We start from the raw sequence: 18,188 nt of genomic DNA, 5'->3' as shown, positions 1-18,188 counted from the left end.
AGAGCAGGTCGCGCCACATTATTTCCAAAACTACTCATCACATGAGACAATAATGGAACATTCTTGCACACTGACCCATTCCTTATAGTGTGTTTTGCATCATTGTTTGCTTGCGTTATTGTATAATTTGCTAAAGTGTCTATCATGCATGCACGTGTAAATTTTAGTTGACATTTTTCATTTCATTAAATTTTTGTCGTATAAAATACCACAGAACGATTTAGGAATACGAATCAACGTTTACTGTTGCTTCTTTTTTGTATTTTTTGTATGTAAAACGAAGCTGCCTCTGAGACGTTTTGGGGGTACTTGTTGAGAAGTACCCAAAGTGTCCAATAATACTCACCTTTCTGGAAAACAGAATTTTGATTGGTCAGAATACTTGCCTTATCAACTGTTATTTATTCTACTCGTCGTAATGAAGAGATACATTCACACACGGTCCCATTATAATGTGTTTATGAGTTAGCAAAGCACCAAACCAATCATTGGCGGTCCCCCACAAATAAAAGACTCTTTTAATCCCTGTGTTTGCTTCTATAGAAATCCTCAACGGTGTAATCAAGAGTGTAAAGAAGGATGGCGAGTGGAGGGTAAACAGGACCCAAATATAATAATGCCCTATTATTATTTACTATTAATTGTGCTTTATTAATAATCTGCTCTCAGGTTCTTATTGTTGACCACATGAGCATGCGGATTCTGTCCTCCTGTTGCAAGATGTCAGACATTTTGGCAGAGGGCGTTACCAGTAAGTCTGCACTCATTATTATTATTATTGTTATGTAGAAGCCATGCACTCAATTGCATTGACCTGTTTTTTGTCCTCGGGGGCACAAAATAAAGCTTGTCTTGTTTGAGTTGACATTGATTATATTACATATCGACTACAAAGATTTTCTGTTTGTTTGTTTTTTGCAGTTGTGGAAGATCTCAATAAAAGCAGGGAGCCCATCGCTTGTCTGGAGGCCATATATTTAATTTCGCCAGTGGAAAAGGTTTGCTGCCCACTCATTTGCGAAATATATTATTTTAGGTATTAAAAATGGTGACAAGGATCTGCTTTCAACCTTCAGTCTGTTCGTGCGCTCATCAACGACTTTAAGGACAGCACTTTTACCTACAAAGCAGCCCACATCTTCTTCACAGACAGTAAGATCATTTTTGTGTTGCAAAATAATCCAAAATTGGGCTACAAATGATTTGATTACATGTTTTGTTTGCTTTGCTTGGCTCTACTAGCTTGCCCCGATAATCTATTCAACGAAATTGCGAGATCCCGAGTTTCCAAGGCTGCCAAGACTTTAAAAGAAATCAACGTTGCTTTCCTGCCATATGAATCTCAGGTAAATACTTAAGACTTGATGCTGCTTTGAAGGATATGCTAGCGTACTTTTAACTGTGCGATATATAACCATGTATATTATAGTATGACCCCAAAATAATACGTTGCAGTAATCGAGACGAGATGTAACGAACGCATGAATAATGATCTCAGCGTTGAAGATGAAAGAAGGCTGTTTTAGTTACACTCTTAATGTGTGACTCAAATGAGAGAGTTGGGTCGAAGATAATACGAGAGTCTTTACCGAGTTGCTTTGTGTAATTGTTTGGTTGTGAAATGTTAAGGGGGTGGTAATAAATACGTGCCGGATAATCAGCATTCCCGTTTTCTCAGCGTGAAGATGCAAAAAGTTGCTGGACATCCATTGTTTAATTTCGTTTAGACATGCCTTCACGTGACTACAATCTGGTGTGTTGGTTAGCTTTAGGGGCATATAAAGTTGGATGTCATCAGCGTAACAGTATATAAATAAATTATCTGCGTGCGTCACTAGGTCAGCTACAAACTGGAAATTCACTGATAAGAGTCCGAATAGGGCCCAGGGGGGGCGATGGATAACAGCCAGAGAGAGAGGTAGCCGTGTGACAGATCTCATCGTAAGCACTTTAAATGATTCATATTTATTACTAATGTTAAGAGTTTTCTTTGGATATTAGTACTACCCTTCCGCACATTTTAAGGGGACGGGCAATATGTGCACTCGTATCGTTAGGAGGAGATGCCTCGTTAAGCGGGAAAAATTAATCTGGTTTTGCTGAGACCAATGACGTTAAGATCGTTGTCTGTAATAACCTCATTAATTAATAACGTTTTGGGAGACATTGATCTGATGTTTAAAAAGCCCATATCATAGGTAGCGCTCTGTTTTGAGGAATTTTTTTTAATGGTATCTGTAGTACTGATATTAATAACGTTACGTTTCTTTTGCGTAGTGCGCCTTAAATAATTTCGATCACATCTAGGAAGTTATATGTTGGGGATCTTGAGATTATTTGATTGGTGCTGCGATAGACTGAAGGCGTCATGATTTGCCACCTCAGTAGAATGCATGTTCACTTCTGGCACAGTCCCTGCAGAAAATGTGAGTGTTATATTTTTCTAGGAGAAATGTTACGTGTGCAGGAATTTTCCAGCCTGGCGCTGGTTAGTTCCATCTTAACTGACTCCTCACCCGGACTAACAGACACTGTAATTGCATGTGTCCGAGCTTGCTCTAGTGTAGTTAGTCAAGTGTGGCTCAAATAGTCGTCCTATTTTGGGACGGCGTGGCGAAGCTGGGAGAGTGGCCATGCCAGTAATCTGAAAGTTGCTGGCTCAATCCCCACCTTCTACCATCCTAGTCATGTCCGTTGAGTCCTTGGGGAAGACACTTCACTCTTGCTCCTGATGGGTCGTGGTTAGCGCCTTGCATGGCAGCTCCCGCCATCAGTGTGTGAATGTGTGTGTGAATGTGTGTGTGAATGTGGAAATACTGTCGAAGCGCTTTGGGCTCCTTTAAAAAGGGGTAGAAAAGCACTATACACGTACAACAATTTACCATTTTTTTTATTTTCTAGAGAGAGTTATGGCGCCTTCCCGGTTCAGCAAGCCCGGTTTTCCCCAGAAAGAGGGCCAATTATCAATAAGCATTAGTCCCTGTTCTGTACAAAAACTAGCCAGCCGCTTGTCAAGCGAGACTAATCTGCTATACTTCTCATCATTGCTTCTCGCAGGCAGAGACAAATACTGTATTTTTTTGGAGTATAAGTCGCACCTGCCGAAATGCATAATAAAGAAGGGGAAAACATATATAAGTCGCACTGGAGTATAAGTCGCATTTTGGGGGGAAATTTATTTGATAAAACCCAACACCAAGAATAGACATTTGAAAGGCAATTTCAAACTAAATAAATAATAGTGAACAACAGGTTAAATAAGTGTACGTTATATGATGCATAAATAACCAACTGAGAAGGTGCCTGGTATGTTAACCTAACATATTATGGTAAGAGTCATTTAAATAACTAACATATAGAACATGCTATACCTTTACCAAACAATTTGTCACTCCTAATCGATAAATCCAATGAAATATACGTCCAGTCTCTTACGTGAATGAGCTTGATAATATTTCCGTATTTCCCTGAATTGCAGCCGGGGCGCTAATGAATTTAAAACCTCTTCTCACTCCGCCGCTTACCAAAGGCATGCGGTAAATTTAGGCCTGCGCTTATAGATCTGAGTGTGATGTAAGGATACCATCATGAAAAGCACATTTAATAAAAAAAAGTTATTATGGTCTGTACCTTTACTTATAAATGAAGTCCATACGCAGCTCCTTCTGTTCAAAAGCATCGATAAATTTGTTTATAGAAATCTTCCTTATCTTTCGGCAGTTTCAAAAGTATCTCTGTCTCGATGGAGATCTTCCTTTATTACCTCCTGCTTCGATTGAAAGTCCAGTTTAGAAAATGGTTTTATTTTAGATATGTAATCCTCCATGTTAAAAATGCAAGCAAGAGGAAAAAATAAACGACTGCTGCTTGTTGTCACTTCTTCTGCAGCCGAGTAGTCGCAAGAAGGATCACTAGCGCCCTCTACCACCAGGAGGTAGGAGTCATTTAATGACTCATATTTGACACATGCAGCTACGGTATATTAATAAAACATAGCTGCTTACTGTTCTTTTTAGCATATTCAAAAGTTTGGACCTTAAATCCTACTGAATAGCTCTTAATCTTCTTCCCTTTAAGCGATTTAAAATTATTTAAATCCGCCTCCTCCATTTTGAAAATGATGACAGGGGAAGTGTCACTCGTGACGTGACGAGTTTGACCCGGTGGAAATTGTAGACATGTGCTAATAAAAATAATATTTTACTCCGGCATTAATCCTGAGCCGGCGGTAATGCTAAGCATGGGCTAATTATTTTGTGACACGAGTTTGACCCGGCAGTAATTCTAGGCAGGCGCATACTATATACCCGGCGGCAATTCAAGAAAATACGGTATTTGATATTTTACGGTAACGTGTTAATAATTTCACACATAAATCGCTCCTGAGTATAAATCGCACCAAACTATGAAAAAAAACTGCAACTTATAGTCCAAAAAATACGGTACTCGATGCCATGTTTTGCTTCATGGTGGTCATGTTTTTTAACCAATCTCGCTCAAGTTTCACACACAAGTACTTGTCAGTTTTTTAAAGTTGCTGTGTGTTATGTAGCATTCATTGGGTCATGGGTGTGCTTTTAAGACAATCCAATTCATGGGACGTAATAACAGCGCCACCAGCTGTCATAAAAAAAACAGCGCAGGCATCACAGTAGGGGGTGGATGGTTTGACAAATTGTCACCTTTTCATGTGCTGACTACACATGCATTTTTTTTAGCCTTATGTTTTTAAAGGCAGTGTACCTAATGTATACAAAGTGTTTTATTCCCCCCCCCCCCCCCCCCCCCCCCCCCCCTGTCGTCCTTGCAGGTGTTCTCTCTGGATGACCCGGCTTCCTTCCACACTTTCTACAGCCAAAAGACCCCAAAAGACAAACGAGACAAGATGACGGAGACTCTTGCAGAGCAGATCGCGACCTTATGCGATACGCTGAAAGAGTACCCGGCGATTCGATACCGCAAGTAGGCACGCTGCAGTGGGTGCATCCTGCACGTGGGCGCAACAAATTAAAAAGCCCAATAAAACCCTTTTCTTTCTGGTAGCGGGCAGGAGAGGAATGCTAAACTGGCCGAAGAGGTCTACCAGCATCTGAACGCCCACAAAGCTGACAACCCAAGCATGGGAGAGGTTTGGAACAGCCTTTTTCTAGCACATTGATACTGTGTCTCTTTAATTTGTCTCCTTTCTTCTCTTTTTATTCTGCTCTGGCAGCGTTTGCCATATAAGGATGTGTAAACATCCCCTGAGATGGTGCAGCTTTTGGCTTCTACAGGTTGTGGGTTTCTTCTGTGTTTTTCTTTATACTCCTTCTTTTCTTTTCGTAGATCTCACCTTCCACTGTATGAGTCTTAACAGGCATGAATTCTTTTTCTGTGAATGTTTTGTGTGCCTTTTTGTCTGCAATTGGCATGAGAGGTTTGCTGTAGAACAGGGGTGCCCATCACGTCGATCGCGGGCTACCGGTCGATCGTGGAGGATGTGTCAGTCGATCGCAAACCAAGCATAACAAAAATAAACCTAAAAATTTGTGATAATCAATCTTTACTATGACGTTGCTTTCATCACTTGAATGACATTCACGGCACCCGAGGGTCTTCTGAGATGTCGCTGGCTGCCGTCAGATCATTATTAAAAAAAACATGACCGAGAGGAGGGCGAGAAACACTTTTTATTTCAACACTCTTGCACCGTACTTGCTGTCGAAACCCTAAAGACAGACTGCATAGTTGCTGTCTTCACAATAAAAGCCCTGCTTCATCCTGCCTGCGCTAACAAAATAAGAGTCTCAGAAAGCTAGCGTGCACAAGTTAGCAAGCTACGGAGTTTGCCGCCAATGTATTTCTTGCAAAATGTTTAAAATCGAGTATGGAAGCTGGACAAATGAGATGCCAAAAACTAACCACTTTCATGTGGTTTTGGACAGAAAGGAGGACTTTTTTTCTCCTAAATTCGAAAAAGTGGACGTTATCATCACTACTGTCTGATTGTAAATCAATGCAAGTCATCAGAATCAGGTAATACACCAACTTATATTCTTGTCTTCATGAAACAAAGGAATCTATATGTGTTAAACATGCTTGTTATCATTAAACACCTTAAACATGTTGACAAAAACTTCTCTTTCATAAATAATTAAATTTAAATTATATATATAAATGAGGAATTCAGGAGGAACAGTGTGGTTTTCGTCCTGGTCGTGGAACTGTGGACCAGCTCTATACTCTCGGCAGGGTTCTTGAGGGTGCATGGGAGTTTGCCCAACCAGTCTACATGTGCTTTGTGGACTTGGAGAAGGCATTCGACCGTGTCCCTCGGGAAGTCCTGTGGGGAGTACTCAGAGAGTATGGGGTACCGGACTGTCTTATTGTGGCAGTCCGCTCCCTGTATGATCAGTGTCAGAGCTTGGTCCGCATTGCCGGCAGTAAGTCGGACACATTTCCAGTGAGGGTTGGACTCCGCCAAGGCTGTCCTTTGTCACCGATTCTGTTCATAACTTTTATGGACAGAATTTCTAGGCGCAGTCAAGGCGTTGAAGGGGTTCCGGTTTGGTGACCGCAGGATTAGGTCTCTGCTTTTTGTAGATGATGTGGTCCTGTTGGCTTCATCTGGCCGGGATCTTCAGCTCTCACTGGATCGGTTCGCAGCCGAGTGTGAAGCGACCGGAATGAGAATCAGCACCTCCAAGTCCGAGTCCATGGTTCTCGGCTGGAAAAGGGTGGAGTGCCATCTCCGGGTTGGGGAGGAGACCCTGCCCCAAGTGGAGGAGTTCAAGTACCTAGGAGTCTTGTTCACGAGTGGGGGAAGAGTGGATCGTGAGATCGACAGGCGGATCGGTGCGGCGTCTTCAGTAATGCGGAGGTTGTATCGATCCGTTGTGAAGAAGGAGCTGAGCCGGAAGGCAAAGCTCTCAATTTACCGGTCGATGTACGTTCCCATCCTCACCTATGGTCATGAGCTTTGGGTCATGACCGAAAGGATAAGATCACGGGTACAAGCGGCCGAAATGAGTTTCCTCCGCCGGGTGGCGGGGCTCTCCCTTAGAGATAGGGTGAGAAGCTCTGCCATCCGGGAGGAACTCAAAGTAAAGCCGCTGCTCCTCCACATCGAGAGGAGCCAGATGAGGTGGTTCGGGCATCTGGTCAGGATGCCACCCGAACGCCTCCCTAGGGATGTGTTTAGGGCACGTCCAGCTGGTAGGAGGCCACGGGGAAGACCCAGGACACGTTGGGAAGACTATGTCTCCCGGCTGGCCTGGGAACGCCTCGGGATCCCCCGGGAAGAGCTAGACGAAGTGGCTGGAGATAGGGAAGTCTGGGCTTCCCTGCTTAGGCTGCTGCCCCCGCGACCTGACCTCGGATAAGCGGAAAATGATGGCTGGATGGATGGATATATGAATGAAGTAGATTCCTTGGACTTGTTCAATTGAAAAGTAGCTCGTCTTCAGAAAAAGTGTGGGCACCCCTGTTGTCAACAATATTGCAACATAATGCATCATCGGGACAATTTAAAACCACGACAGACCACACTTTGCCACGTAAAGTTAATTACTTTTCCTTAACTACGTCTTAATTGCTTCCAGGGGCCAAACAAGGCACAATCCCAACTACTTATTGTCGACCGTGGATTCGATCCCGTCTCTCCTGTCCTGCATGAGCTGACCTTCCAGGCGATGGCCTACGATTTGCTGGATATCCAAAAAGACATCTACAGGTGGGTTTTGTTTTCTTCGCTGATGCAACTTCCTGTCAGTAATAGTTGATACTGCTGTGCGTCAGTGTTTCCCAACTTTTATTCTCACAGCACACCACTAAACAACAATGTTGTCTGCACTAAGGAATACACAGGTTTAATTAGGTACCTTTTGCCATCTAGTGAAAAAGTATGTCATTCTTCTGCCTGTCTCTCTACGGCGCTGGTATGGATGAGCAAAGATGCATTTGTAGTACTGTATTTTTCGGACTAAAATCCTTTCATTTTCTCAAAAATCGACAGGTGCGCCTAATGTACGGAATAATTTTGGTTGTGCTTACCGACCTCAAAATTATTTAATTTGGTATATGTGTAATGATAAGTGTGACCGGTACATAGTAGTCCCACATAAGAGATAGGATAGGTCTTTATTGTCATTGCACAAGTACAACGAAACTTTGTTTTCAGCACAAACCCGTTCAAGATTAGACAAACAGTGTTCATGGTTACAGAACAAGAACGCTGATGGGTCGCCACAAGGCGCCCCGTAAAAGATGGGATAAAGGTCAACGCTGGGGAAGGATGAGTAAAAAAATACAATCTAGACTGGGCTCTTAAGGGGGCCCAGTCTGGAGTGGGAAAAAAGCTCCATAGCAAAGCACATATACATATTACAACTTACATATCTAGCAACAGAGGGAAGGGAGTTCCGGGTCATGATGGTAGGCCGCAGCTCTCATGCGCTGACCATCCATTCATTACTTCTATGGGATTTGCGTCGAGGGCGTTAGGTTCGGGGGTGGGGTATGTGTGGCGTATATTTTTGTGGACGTGTGTGTGTTTAAGCCCGTAGTGTGTCTCTGTTCCGCGGCCTTGATGTATTGTGCAGTCACTAGTCCAAAGTGAACAACAACAGGTGTGTGTCCATGAGAGACAAGAAGGGAGTTTGTTGTGTATTCACCGCACTGTCCTTCAGGAGCGTCTCTAAACCAGGGAAACAATCCGAGTTAGAATGTTTTGTATGCGGGTGAAAATTAAATTTGCTTTCCACTCTAAATTGTCTACGACTGGTCGTCAAAAACTGCGGGGTAGACAGTCCGATGTGATCCATAGTTCTTCCCGCATCCTCCAATCATTTGTGGCAGTTTTGGGGTACTTTGAAAACTGCCAGCAACTTCCAATTTGTCAACAAACCAGAGCAACAATTACTCCAATCACCAGATTTTCTGTTGTCATAATTCCGAATAGGTAGATATTTTCACATCCTCGACAGAAAAGGGTCGCCATGCACGCAAGCTCCTTCTTCTCCCAAGAGTCCGTCATTTGTCCAGCAACAACCGCTTCGTCACAACAGCAGGTTCCCCCAAACCCAAGATCTTGTCAATTTTGTTGAGGCCAGTTAAATACTTCCTATGTTTAGATTTGGAGAGCAGTGCAAAAAGAGGCAACAGAAAAGTTAAGACAAGACAAAGAAGCAAGCAGGAGAGATAAGGGAGAGGAAAGGGGAGCGTCCACCCTCGATGAGTGCCGGAGATACGTGTAGACTGCAATATGACGCCAGTAAACAACACCAAAACTTTAAATGTTTCATTGAAAATTAAGAACATTACACACGGCGCTCAAAAATCTTTCAAAATGTTTTCGTATGACTTTGAAGCCGCAGCGCTTGATGGATTGTCAGTCCATTACGGCTACCGTAGTCAGCGATAAAAGTATTACTACGGTGTGTGTGTATAAGGACCGCAAAATGGCACCCATCAGCAGACATATTATCTGGCGTTTTGTTTCGCAATATTATGGAAAACCAACTTCTCTTTTTGAGAGCTGCATAAGTTCTGAAAATTTGCGCACTTCCGCCACTGTAGTATTTGCCGATTCCGTAGTCAATACGCTTCTTCTTTTTCACAATCTTCTTGTTATGGGGCACTCACCCTCAGCTGTTGCCATTTCTAATATAAAGTAGTGTAAAGTTCTGACATATATCTCACTAAAGAAGTGCTAAAAACTACCAGTGTAGTGAGTTGACATAATTCACCCACAGAAATTTAATTATTAGAGAGTTCTGGTCGGACGGTTTTTCACGGGACAACATTTCCCTCGTTGTTGTTGCATTATTGAGCACGGATGAGAAGTTGCTTTAAGTAAAGTGTGAATGTCATTAAAACTGTTAGCTCCATCTTTTCACACTTCTTCCACTCCCGTCCTTGCACGCTACACCGCTACATCAAAGATGACGGGGGAGAAGACCCTGTCGAAGGTGAGCCACGTAAATAAGACCGCACACAAAACGGCGCATCCAGAAGTGACTGGAAAGTGGTCTGTAAAACATAATCTATCCACTAGAGATGCGCGGATAGGCAATTATATCATCCGCAACCGCATCACTAAAGTCGTCATCCACCCGCCATCCACCCGTACCAATATTTTATCAGAACCGCAACCGCCCGGCACCCGCCTGTTGTTATATATCCGGAGTCGGTGACCTTAACCGCTAAAAGAGCTAGTTTGACCCGTGTCACAAAGTAAAGAAGGCAATAGGAGCCGCTAACGTACTCGCGAAAATCCGATGGTGATCATTCAGATAACGGGAATAAGGGCATGCTGGGAAGCCATTGCCTTAGACACCTTCAACAACATGTACAAACCGTTTGCTAGTCCAGCAACATGCTGTATGCAGCTTACGCAAACACACGTACAAGATTGAAAGGCATACTTCGTGATACAGAGTACACTAATGGTTGTGATATAAACAATTTTAACACTCTTACTAATATGTGCCACACTGTGAAGCCACACCAAACAAGAATGACAAACACATTTCGGGAGAACATCCTCAGAGTAACACAACATAAACGCAACAAAAAAAATACCCAGAATCATTTGCATCCATGACACTTCCTGAATATACTTTACACCCCCGCGCACCCAACCCCGCCCACCTTGCCGACGCATGGCACGGGGGGTTGGAGGGGAGGGGGGGGGGGGGTTGCTGCTAGTGGGGTGTATATATAATATAGTCAGGAAGTGTCATGGATGAGATTTGTAATAAGTAATTAACATTTTTCTAGACCAATAGATGGACAAAAATGCATTTGCAGTAAGTAATATTTTCAATAGATCACCTATGCCTTTTTTTTTAGAGCTTAAATAACTTTTTTTGGATTTGTAGTAAGTAAGTAAGTAAGTATCTTTTTAGACCAATAGATGAACAAAGATCCCTTTGTCGTAAATAAGTAACTTTTTAGACCAACAGATTAACAAAGATGTATTTGCGCTAACCAAATAACCTTTCAGATTTATAGTAAGTAAATAATAACTTTTCAGACCGATAGATGAACAAATATGCATATGTAGTAAGTAAATACCTTTTAACATTTGTCGTAAGTACATTTACCTTTTCAGATCAATAGATGAACAGAGATGCATTTGAAGTGAGTAAATAACTTTTCCGACCAATTGAGTGAAATTGGAGAGTTCTTGCGGGACACCTGATGATCTATTGTGCCACAGCACAGTGTTTGGGAATCACTGTGAAAGTCATAACCCAAGCTTTTTAATGGAAGGATTGCAGGATTGCTCTTTTTTAAAAAAGTTCTTTCAGGTTTTGTGAGTGCATGTTTTTTTAAAACCCTTATATTTGTGTGTGTCTTTTGGTGCATTTATTTCTAGTTATCAGACAACTGGCATTGGGAATTCCAAAGCGAGAGATGTGTTGCTGGATGAAGACGATGAGCTCTGGGTTCAGCTCAGACATTTGCATATCGCAGATGTCTCAAAGTAAGTCAAGCAATTTTGTGTGCGTGTGTGTGTGTGTGTGTGTGTATATATGTGTGTATATGTATGTACAGTGGGGCAAAAAAGTATTTAGTCAGCCACCGATTGTGCAAGTTCTCCCACTTAAAATGATGACAGAGGTCTGTAATTTCCATTATAGGTACACTTCAACTGTGAGAGACAAAATTTGGAAAAAAAAAACATCCAGGAATTCACTTTGTAGGAATTTTGAAGAATTTATTTGTCAATTATGGTGGAAAATAAGTATTTGATCAACCATTCAAAGCTCTCACTGATGGAAGGAGGTTTTGGCTCAAAATCTCACGATACATGGCGCCATTCATTCTTTCCTTAACACGGATCAATCGCCCTGTCCCCTTTGCAGAAAAACAGCCACAAAGCATGATGTTTCCACCCCCATGCCTCACAGTAGGGATGGTGTTCTTGGGATGCAACTCAGTATTCTTCTTCCTCCAAACACGACAAGTTGAGTTTATACCAAACATTTCTATTTTGGTTTCATCTGACCACATGACATTCTCCTAATCCTCTGCTGTATCATCCATGTGCTCTCTGGCAAACTTCAGACGGGCCTGGACATGCACTGGTTTAAGCAGGGGGACACGTCTGGCACTGCAGGGTTTGATTCCCTGTCGGCGTAGTGTGTTACTGATGGTAACCTTTGTTACTTTGGTCCCAGCTCTCTGCAGGTCATTCACCAGGTCCCCCCGTGTGGTCCTGGGATTTTTGCTCACCGTTCTCATGATCATTTTGACCCCACGGGATGAGATCTTGCATGGAGCCCCAGATCGAGGGAGATAATCAGTGGTCTTGTATGTCTTCCATTTTCTGATAATTGTTCCGACAGTTGATTTTTTCACACCAAGCTGCTTGCCTATTGTAGATTCACTCTTCTCAGTCTGGTCTACAATTCTTTTCCTGGTGTCCTTCGACAGCTCTTTGGTCTTGGCCATAGGGGAGTTTGGAGTCTGACTGTTTGAGGCTGTGGACAGGTGTCTTTTATACAGATAACGAGTTCAAACAAGTGCCCTTGATACAGGTAACGAGTGGAGGACAGAAGAGCTTCTTAAAGAAGAAGTTACAGGTCTGTGAGAGCCAGAGATCTTCCTTGTTTGAAGTGACCAAATACTTATTTTCCACCATAATTTACAAATAAATTCTTTAAAATTCCTACAATGTGAATTCCTGGATTTTTTTTTTCACATTCTGTGTCTCACAGTTGAAGTGTACCTATGATGAAAATTACAGACCTCTGTTATCATTTTAAGTGGGAGAACTTGCACAATCGGTGGCTGACTAAATACTTTCATGCCCCACTGTATGTACGTATGTATGTATGTATGTATGTATGTATGTATGTATGTATGTATATGACACACATTGTGTTTCTATTTGCTTATCTGTAGGAAAGTTACAGAGTTGCTTCACACTTTTTGTGCGAGCAAGAGGATGTGCACAGAAAACGTGCGTATGATGCACTATTAGAAAATAGTTTTTATTTTTATTTCCTAATTTTTTGGGTCTTGCTTTTTGCGCTTTAGGCCAACCTCAAAGATCTCTCTCAGATGTTAAAGAAGATGCCACAGTATCAGAAGGAGCTGAGCATGGTGAGCAATGCAATCTTTTTATTTATGTCTTCTTAGGTTAAATGGGACCCAACTTTTCTTGCCTGTTTTTATGTATTTCTAGAATTTTCTTGTTCAATTGGCAGATAATTTTGCTTAGTTCAAGTAAAATACCCCAAATTTTTGTTTTGTCTTTCTTGTTTTTGAACACTGACTTTTTGCAGTGTAACGTCAATATTCGATAATCAATTTATTTATTGTAAGTAATGTAACGCAGACCGTTTCTAAAATTTGGCTGACTGCAGCGAGACACCTCACTGAGAGATCCTTTATTGTAGGGCCCTTATGTTTCAGTTTTGCACACTTTTAATTAGGGATGCACCGAAATGAAAATTTGTGGCTGAAGCCGAAGCCGAATAAAATCTAAACGCTTGGCCGAAGGCCGAATATTGAATACCGAATAATGAATGCAGTTTTTCACAAAAAATTTTTTTATTGCATAAATAGCCTAGAGTAAATTTTTAGACATGTTTTTTAAATAAAGTACATTTTTATTGAATATTGACAATTTTTTTAATATTCTAGTAGCCTTTGCTTTTCAAAAAAAGCACAAAGTTTTTCATTTATATTAGGCCTTAAAACAAAACATGCATTCCAAAAAAAAATTTAAGTGCATTAAAGTGGATAAACCCACAACAAATGAATTATTGTCCTTTTGGCAAAAGTCTGCTTAGCCACAGTAGATATGCTAATAATGTAAACAGAAGGCTCAAGTAAATCTCAATTAAGTGTGTGCTTGTAACGTCATATATAGGTAGCCTACACAACAGGCTAATAATGTAAACAGAGGCCCCACTAAATCTCAATTAAGTGTGTGCTTGTAACCTCATACACTTATACAGGTAGCCTACACAACAGGCTAATAATGTAAACAGAAGGCTCAAGTAAATCTCAATTAAGTGTGTGCTTGTAATGTCATACACTTATACAGGTAGCCTACACAACAGGCTAATAATGTAAACAGAAGGCTCAAGTAAATCTCAATTAAGTGTGTGCTTGTAATGTCATACACTTATACAGGTAGCCTACACAACAGGCTAATAATGTAAACAGAGGCCCCACTAAATCTCAATTAAGTGTGTGCTTGTAACCTCATACACTTACGTATACAGGTAGCCTACACAACAGGCTAATAATGTAAACAGCACACACACAATGTAAAGAGCACACATCAGAGAAATACCGTCTGCTCGGTATCGTGTAACGGGACTCAATGTGCTCCATGAGTCTCCGAAAACCAATGTCCTCCACAACACTAAACGGTTGATCATCCAAAGCCATAAACTCCATTACCTTCTTTGAAATTCCGTTTGCTTTGGCACTGTCAGTCGCAAACTTTTTCGTCCTCTCAAAGACGAGGCACCTCGTAGCAAACTGCAATACCTTTGTCACTTTCCGACACTTTAAAATATCTCCACACTGCTGACATTTTTCCGAAGGCGCCGGGTTACAACGTCACCGCGTCACTGCACGTTGGTTGATTGCGTCACCGCGTCAAAAAATTGCATCATTGCGTCACACGGCACTATTTGGCCTTGCATTTAACTCATTCCACCGAAGGCCGAATGTTGCTCTTTTTGCCATATTCGGCCGACTATTCGGTTACCGATTGTTCGGTGCATCCCTACTTTTAATATTACATAACAAATGTCGTGGGAATTAATTAAACTCTTTCTTATTACAAATGCACTCTTTTAAAATGTTGCAAGTGATAAACGCTTATTTAGTGAGACCAAAATACATGTAAAACTGCATCAATCTACAGTACAGGCAAAAAGTTTGGACACACCTTCTCATTCAATGTTTTTTTTTTTTTTCATGACTATTTACATTGTAGATTGTCACTGAAGGCATCACAACTATGAATGAACACTTGTGTACTTAACAAAAAAAGGTGAAATAACTGAAAACAAGTTTTATATCCTAGTTTCTGATTACTGTTTTGCACATTCTTGGCATTCTCTCTGAGTTTCAAGAAAACCTGAAAGGGTTTTCACTTCACAGGTGTCATAGTTTTGACGCTTTCAGTGACAATCTACAACGTAAATAGGCATGAAAATAAAACGCAGTGACTTGAGAAGGTGTGTCCAAACTTTTGGCCTGTACTGTACATAAATGAATGATGCATCAATAATTAATTTTTAAACGAATCGTAGCTCCTGAATCGTAATCATAATCAGATCGGGAGGTGCCCAAAGATTCCCACCTCTGCAAATTACACTGCACTATATATGTTGGAACGTTTTATTTCCTGCAGTATTATTATTTTGATCATTATTATTATTAGGGTCCGCAGGACCATGGCAAAGGACTCCACAGGAGTCCTTTGCCATGGGCCCAGGACCCTATTGAAACTGGTGCGTTTTATTATTCTTTCTTTCTTCCGCACCTATGCGCTGTAATTTGACCCCCTTAACATGCTTCAAAACTCACCAAATTTGACACACGTCGGTCTGGCATGCCTTCTGAACATATTAGGCAGCAAAACCAGAAAAATCAACATTGCGCGCTAGCGCCCCCTAGGAAGGAAAGAAAAACAGACTGATTGTAACTTCCGTTAGGAATGTCGTAGAGACATGAAACAAAAACCTCCACATAGGACTGACTTAGACCTAGATTCCCCATTAGAAACTTCTATACCTAAAATCAACAGGAATTTGGCAAAAACCCCTTCAAAACAAAATTTTCGCAAAAAATGCATTTTTTTTGCCGCTTTCAGCTAAAATTTGACCCCCTTAAAATGCTTCAAAACTCACCAAACTTGGCACACACATTAGGACTGGCAGAAATTGCGATCTAATGACAAAAAAAAAAAAAAACCTCAAAATTGCGCTCTTGCGCAATTTTTTGATAAAACACAGAAATAACTGCTCCTAGGAAGAAAACACAGACAAAACTGCTTGTAACTTCCGGTAGGAATGCTGGAAAGACATGAAACAAAAACTTCTATGTAGGTCTCACTTAGACCTACATTTTAAAATTGACATCCTTCAGCAAAAATCAACAGGAAGTTAAAAATTACCCCTTCAAAATAAAAGTTTTGTAAACACCCGTCACCTTTTTTCAAAAGTTATCTCCTCTGAGCGCGTTTGTCGTTTCGGCTTCAAACTCGCACAGGAGAGAGATTGAACCCTTCTGATTAAAAGTATAGAACAGAGTTTTGATTACTGCTCCGTTTTTGATTTTACGCGCCTTCAAAGAATCCCTGCGCAAAGTTACCCAAAAAATGTCATTTTTTGCCTCTTTGAGCTGTAATTTGACCCCTTTTAAAATGCTTCAAAGTGCAAGTTAAAGCTCTACTATACAAAGCGAAAGCCATTTATCAACAACATCCAGAAACGCCGATCTGTAATTTGACCCCCTTACCATGCTTTAAAACTCACCAAATTTTACACACACATCAGGACTGGCGAAAATTTATATCTAATAAAAAACCAAACCCTAAAAATCAAAATTGTGCTCTAGCGCCCCCTAGGAAAAAACCCAGGCAACACTGCATGTAACTTCTGTTAGAAATGTCGTAGAGACATGAAATAAAAACCTCCATGTTGGTCTGACTTAGACCAGGGCGGGAGTAGCGGCGACAGCAGCCAAAGGCGGACCCGACCAACGCTGCTTGCACCTTTAATTATTATTATTATCGCACACTAATGCTGATTTTTATTTACAGTACTCTACACACTCACAGTATTTTTTTTAAATCATTGTTATTATTATTATTATTATTGCACAGATGCACACTGATGCTCAATTTTGCCTACTCAGTGGCCTAGTGGTTAGAGTGTCCACCCTGAGATCGGTAGGTTGTGAGTTCAAGCCCTGGCCGAGTCATACCATACCAAAGACTATAAAAAAATGGGACCCATTACCTCCCTGCTTGGCACTCGGCATCAAGGGTTGGAATTGGGGGTTAAATAACCATAAATAATTCCCGGGCGTGGCCCACAGCTCCCCTCACTTCCCAGGGGGTGATCAAGGGGATGGGTCAAATCTCCCGTCCGAAGGCAAAACCTAGTAACTCGCTTTGATTGATTGATATTTTTATTAGTAGATTGCACAGTTTAGTACATATTCCGTACAATTGACCACTAAATGGTAACACCCCAATAAGTTTTTCAACTTGTTTAAGTCGGGGTCCACGCTTCTAGCTGATCTTGAGAAAACAAAGGAAAACCAATCTATCTTGATGCTGTCTTACTAAGATCTACAAAGTCATCAAAGGTATAGATGTTTTCTTGAGCTTTCATTTTCTTGCCGATTGAGCCATGGATTGAATCTGCACTCATGAACGTGTGCGTGCCCTTTCTCCAGATATTTTATTACAATCTCGGGTGGGCCCCATTCTGCGTTTGCACATTGGGTACAACGTCCAGTTTTTATTTTGACCTCCACAGTTATCTGCCCAAAAGAGTATGCAAGGGGAAGAATCAAGAACGATACATTTAATGAAGGTGCTTGCAACGTCCTGGGCCAACCTTCCAAATATCCCCTCGTGCCATAATATCACATAATCAGCTTGACCGTCGGCCCCCATTCGTACAAATGTCTCATTAAAGACAATAAGGCGACTGACAAAGAAGCTCCGATTGGTCCCCTTGAGATACTAGGTTTTTCTGTTGTATCTACGCGGTTATGTGGTAGTTGCTAGTAACAGCTTACTTACGGAAAAAATTACGCATACAGTAATGTAAAGCATATCACCTAGGAACTCCAAAATTATTATCAGCTCAGTTTAGACCAAAATTGAGTTACTGGGTTTTTTGCCTTTGGACGGGAGAAATGCAGAGGACACATTTCACCACACCTAGTGTGTGTGTGTGTGAGACAATCATTGGTACTGTAACTTTAATTTCATTTGCAGTACGCTACTCACTTGAACCTGGCTGACGCCTGCATGAAGAAGTTCCGGGCCTCAACTGATAAGCTTTGTCAAGTGGAACAGGTCAGTGGTCCCTCAGAGAAATTCCTCCGGCTTGATTAAGAATATCATCAGCAATGATTATAGGTATCTCAATGAGAGATGTGCATAATGATGGATAATTCTTAGGAATTTTGCTCTCAGTTGGGTGGATTTGAGT

General features: G+C 41.4%; 1 protein-coding gene and 1 long non-coding RNA gene across 3 annotated transcripts in view; both read left to right on the top strand.

Annotated features, from left to right (window-relative positions):
- The window catches only part of stxbp2 (syntaxin binding protein 2), a 51,673-nt gene that overhangs the window by 3,428 nt on the left and 30,057 nt on the right, over positions 1-18,188 (top strand). The window contains exons 2-13 of the mRNA XM_061905239.1: positions 544-593; positions 670-751; positions 922-998; positions 1,077-1,152; positions 1,243-1,346; positions 4,811-4,962; positions 5,044-5,128; positions 7,581-7,711; positions 11,360-11,467; positions 12,892-12,949; positions 13,027-13,092; positions 17,972-18,052. Coding sequence (XP_061761223.1) covers positions 544-593; positions 670-751; positions 922-998; positions 1,077-1,152; positions 1,243-1,346; positions 4,811-4,962; positions 5,044-5,128; positions 7,581-7,711; positions 11,360-11,467; positions 12,892-12,949; positions 13,027-13,092; positions 17,972-18,052 — 1,070 coding nt within the window. The remainder of the gene's footprint in view (positions 1-543; positions 594-669; positions 752-921; positions 999-1,076; positions 1,153-1,242; positions 1,347-4,810; positions 4,963-5,043; positions 5,129-7,580; positions 7,712-11,359; positions 11,468-12,891; positions 12,950-13,026; positions 13,093-17,971; positions 18,053-18,188) is intronic.
- On the top strand, positions 11,685-12,655 carry LOC133555833 (uncharacterized). Of its 2 annotated transcripts, none has more exons than XR_009807408.1 (2): positions 11,685-12,297; positions 12,421-12,655. It is a non-coding gene; the product is annotated as an uncharacterized LOC133555833 (long non-coding RNA). The 2 variants fall into 2 exon arrangements; XR_009807407.1 differs by having other exon boundaries at positions 12,369-12,655.

Source organism: Nerophis ophidion, linkage group LG07, assembly GCF_033978795.1.
Source record: "Nerophis ophidion isolate RoL-2023_Sa linkage group LG07, RoL_Noph_v1.0, whole genome shotgun sequence".
NCBI lineage: Eukaryota > Metazoa > Chordata > Actinopteri > Syngnathiformes > Syngnathidae > Nerophis > Nerophis ophidion.
Note: the sequence above shows the minus strand (reverse complement) of the source record. Positions and strands in the feature narration are given on the sequence as shown.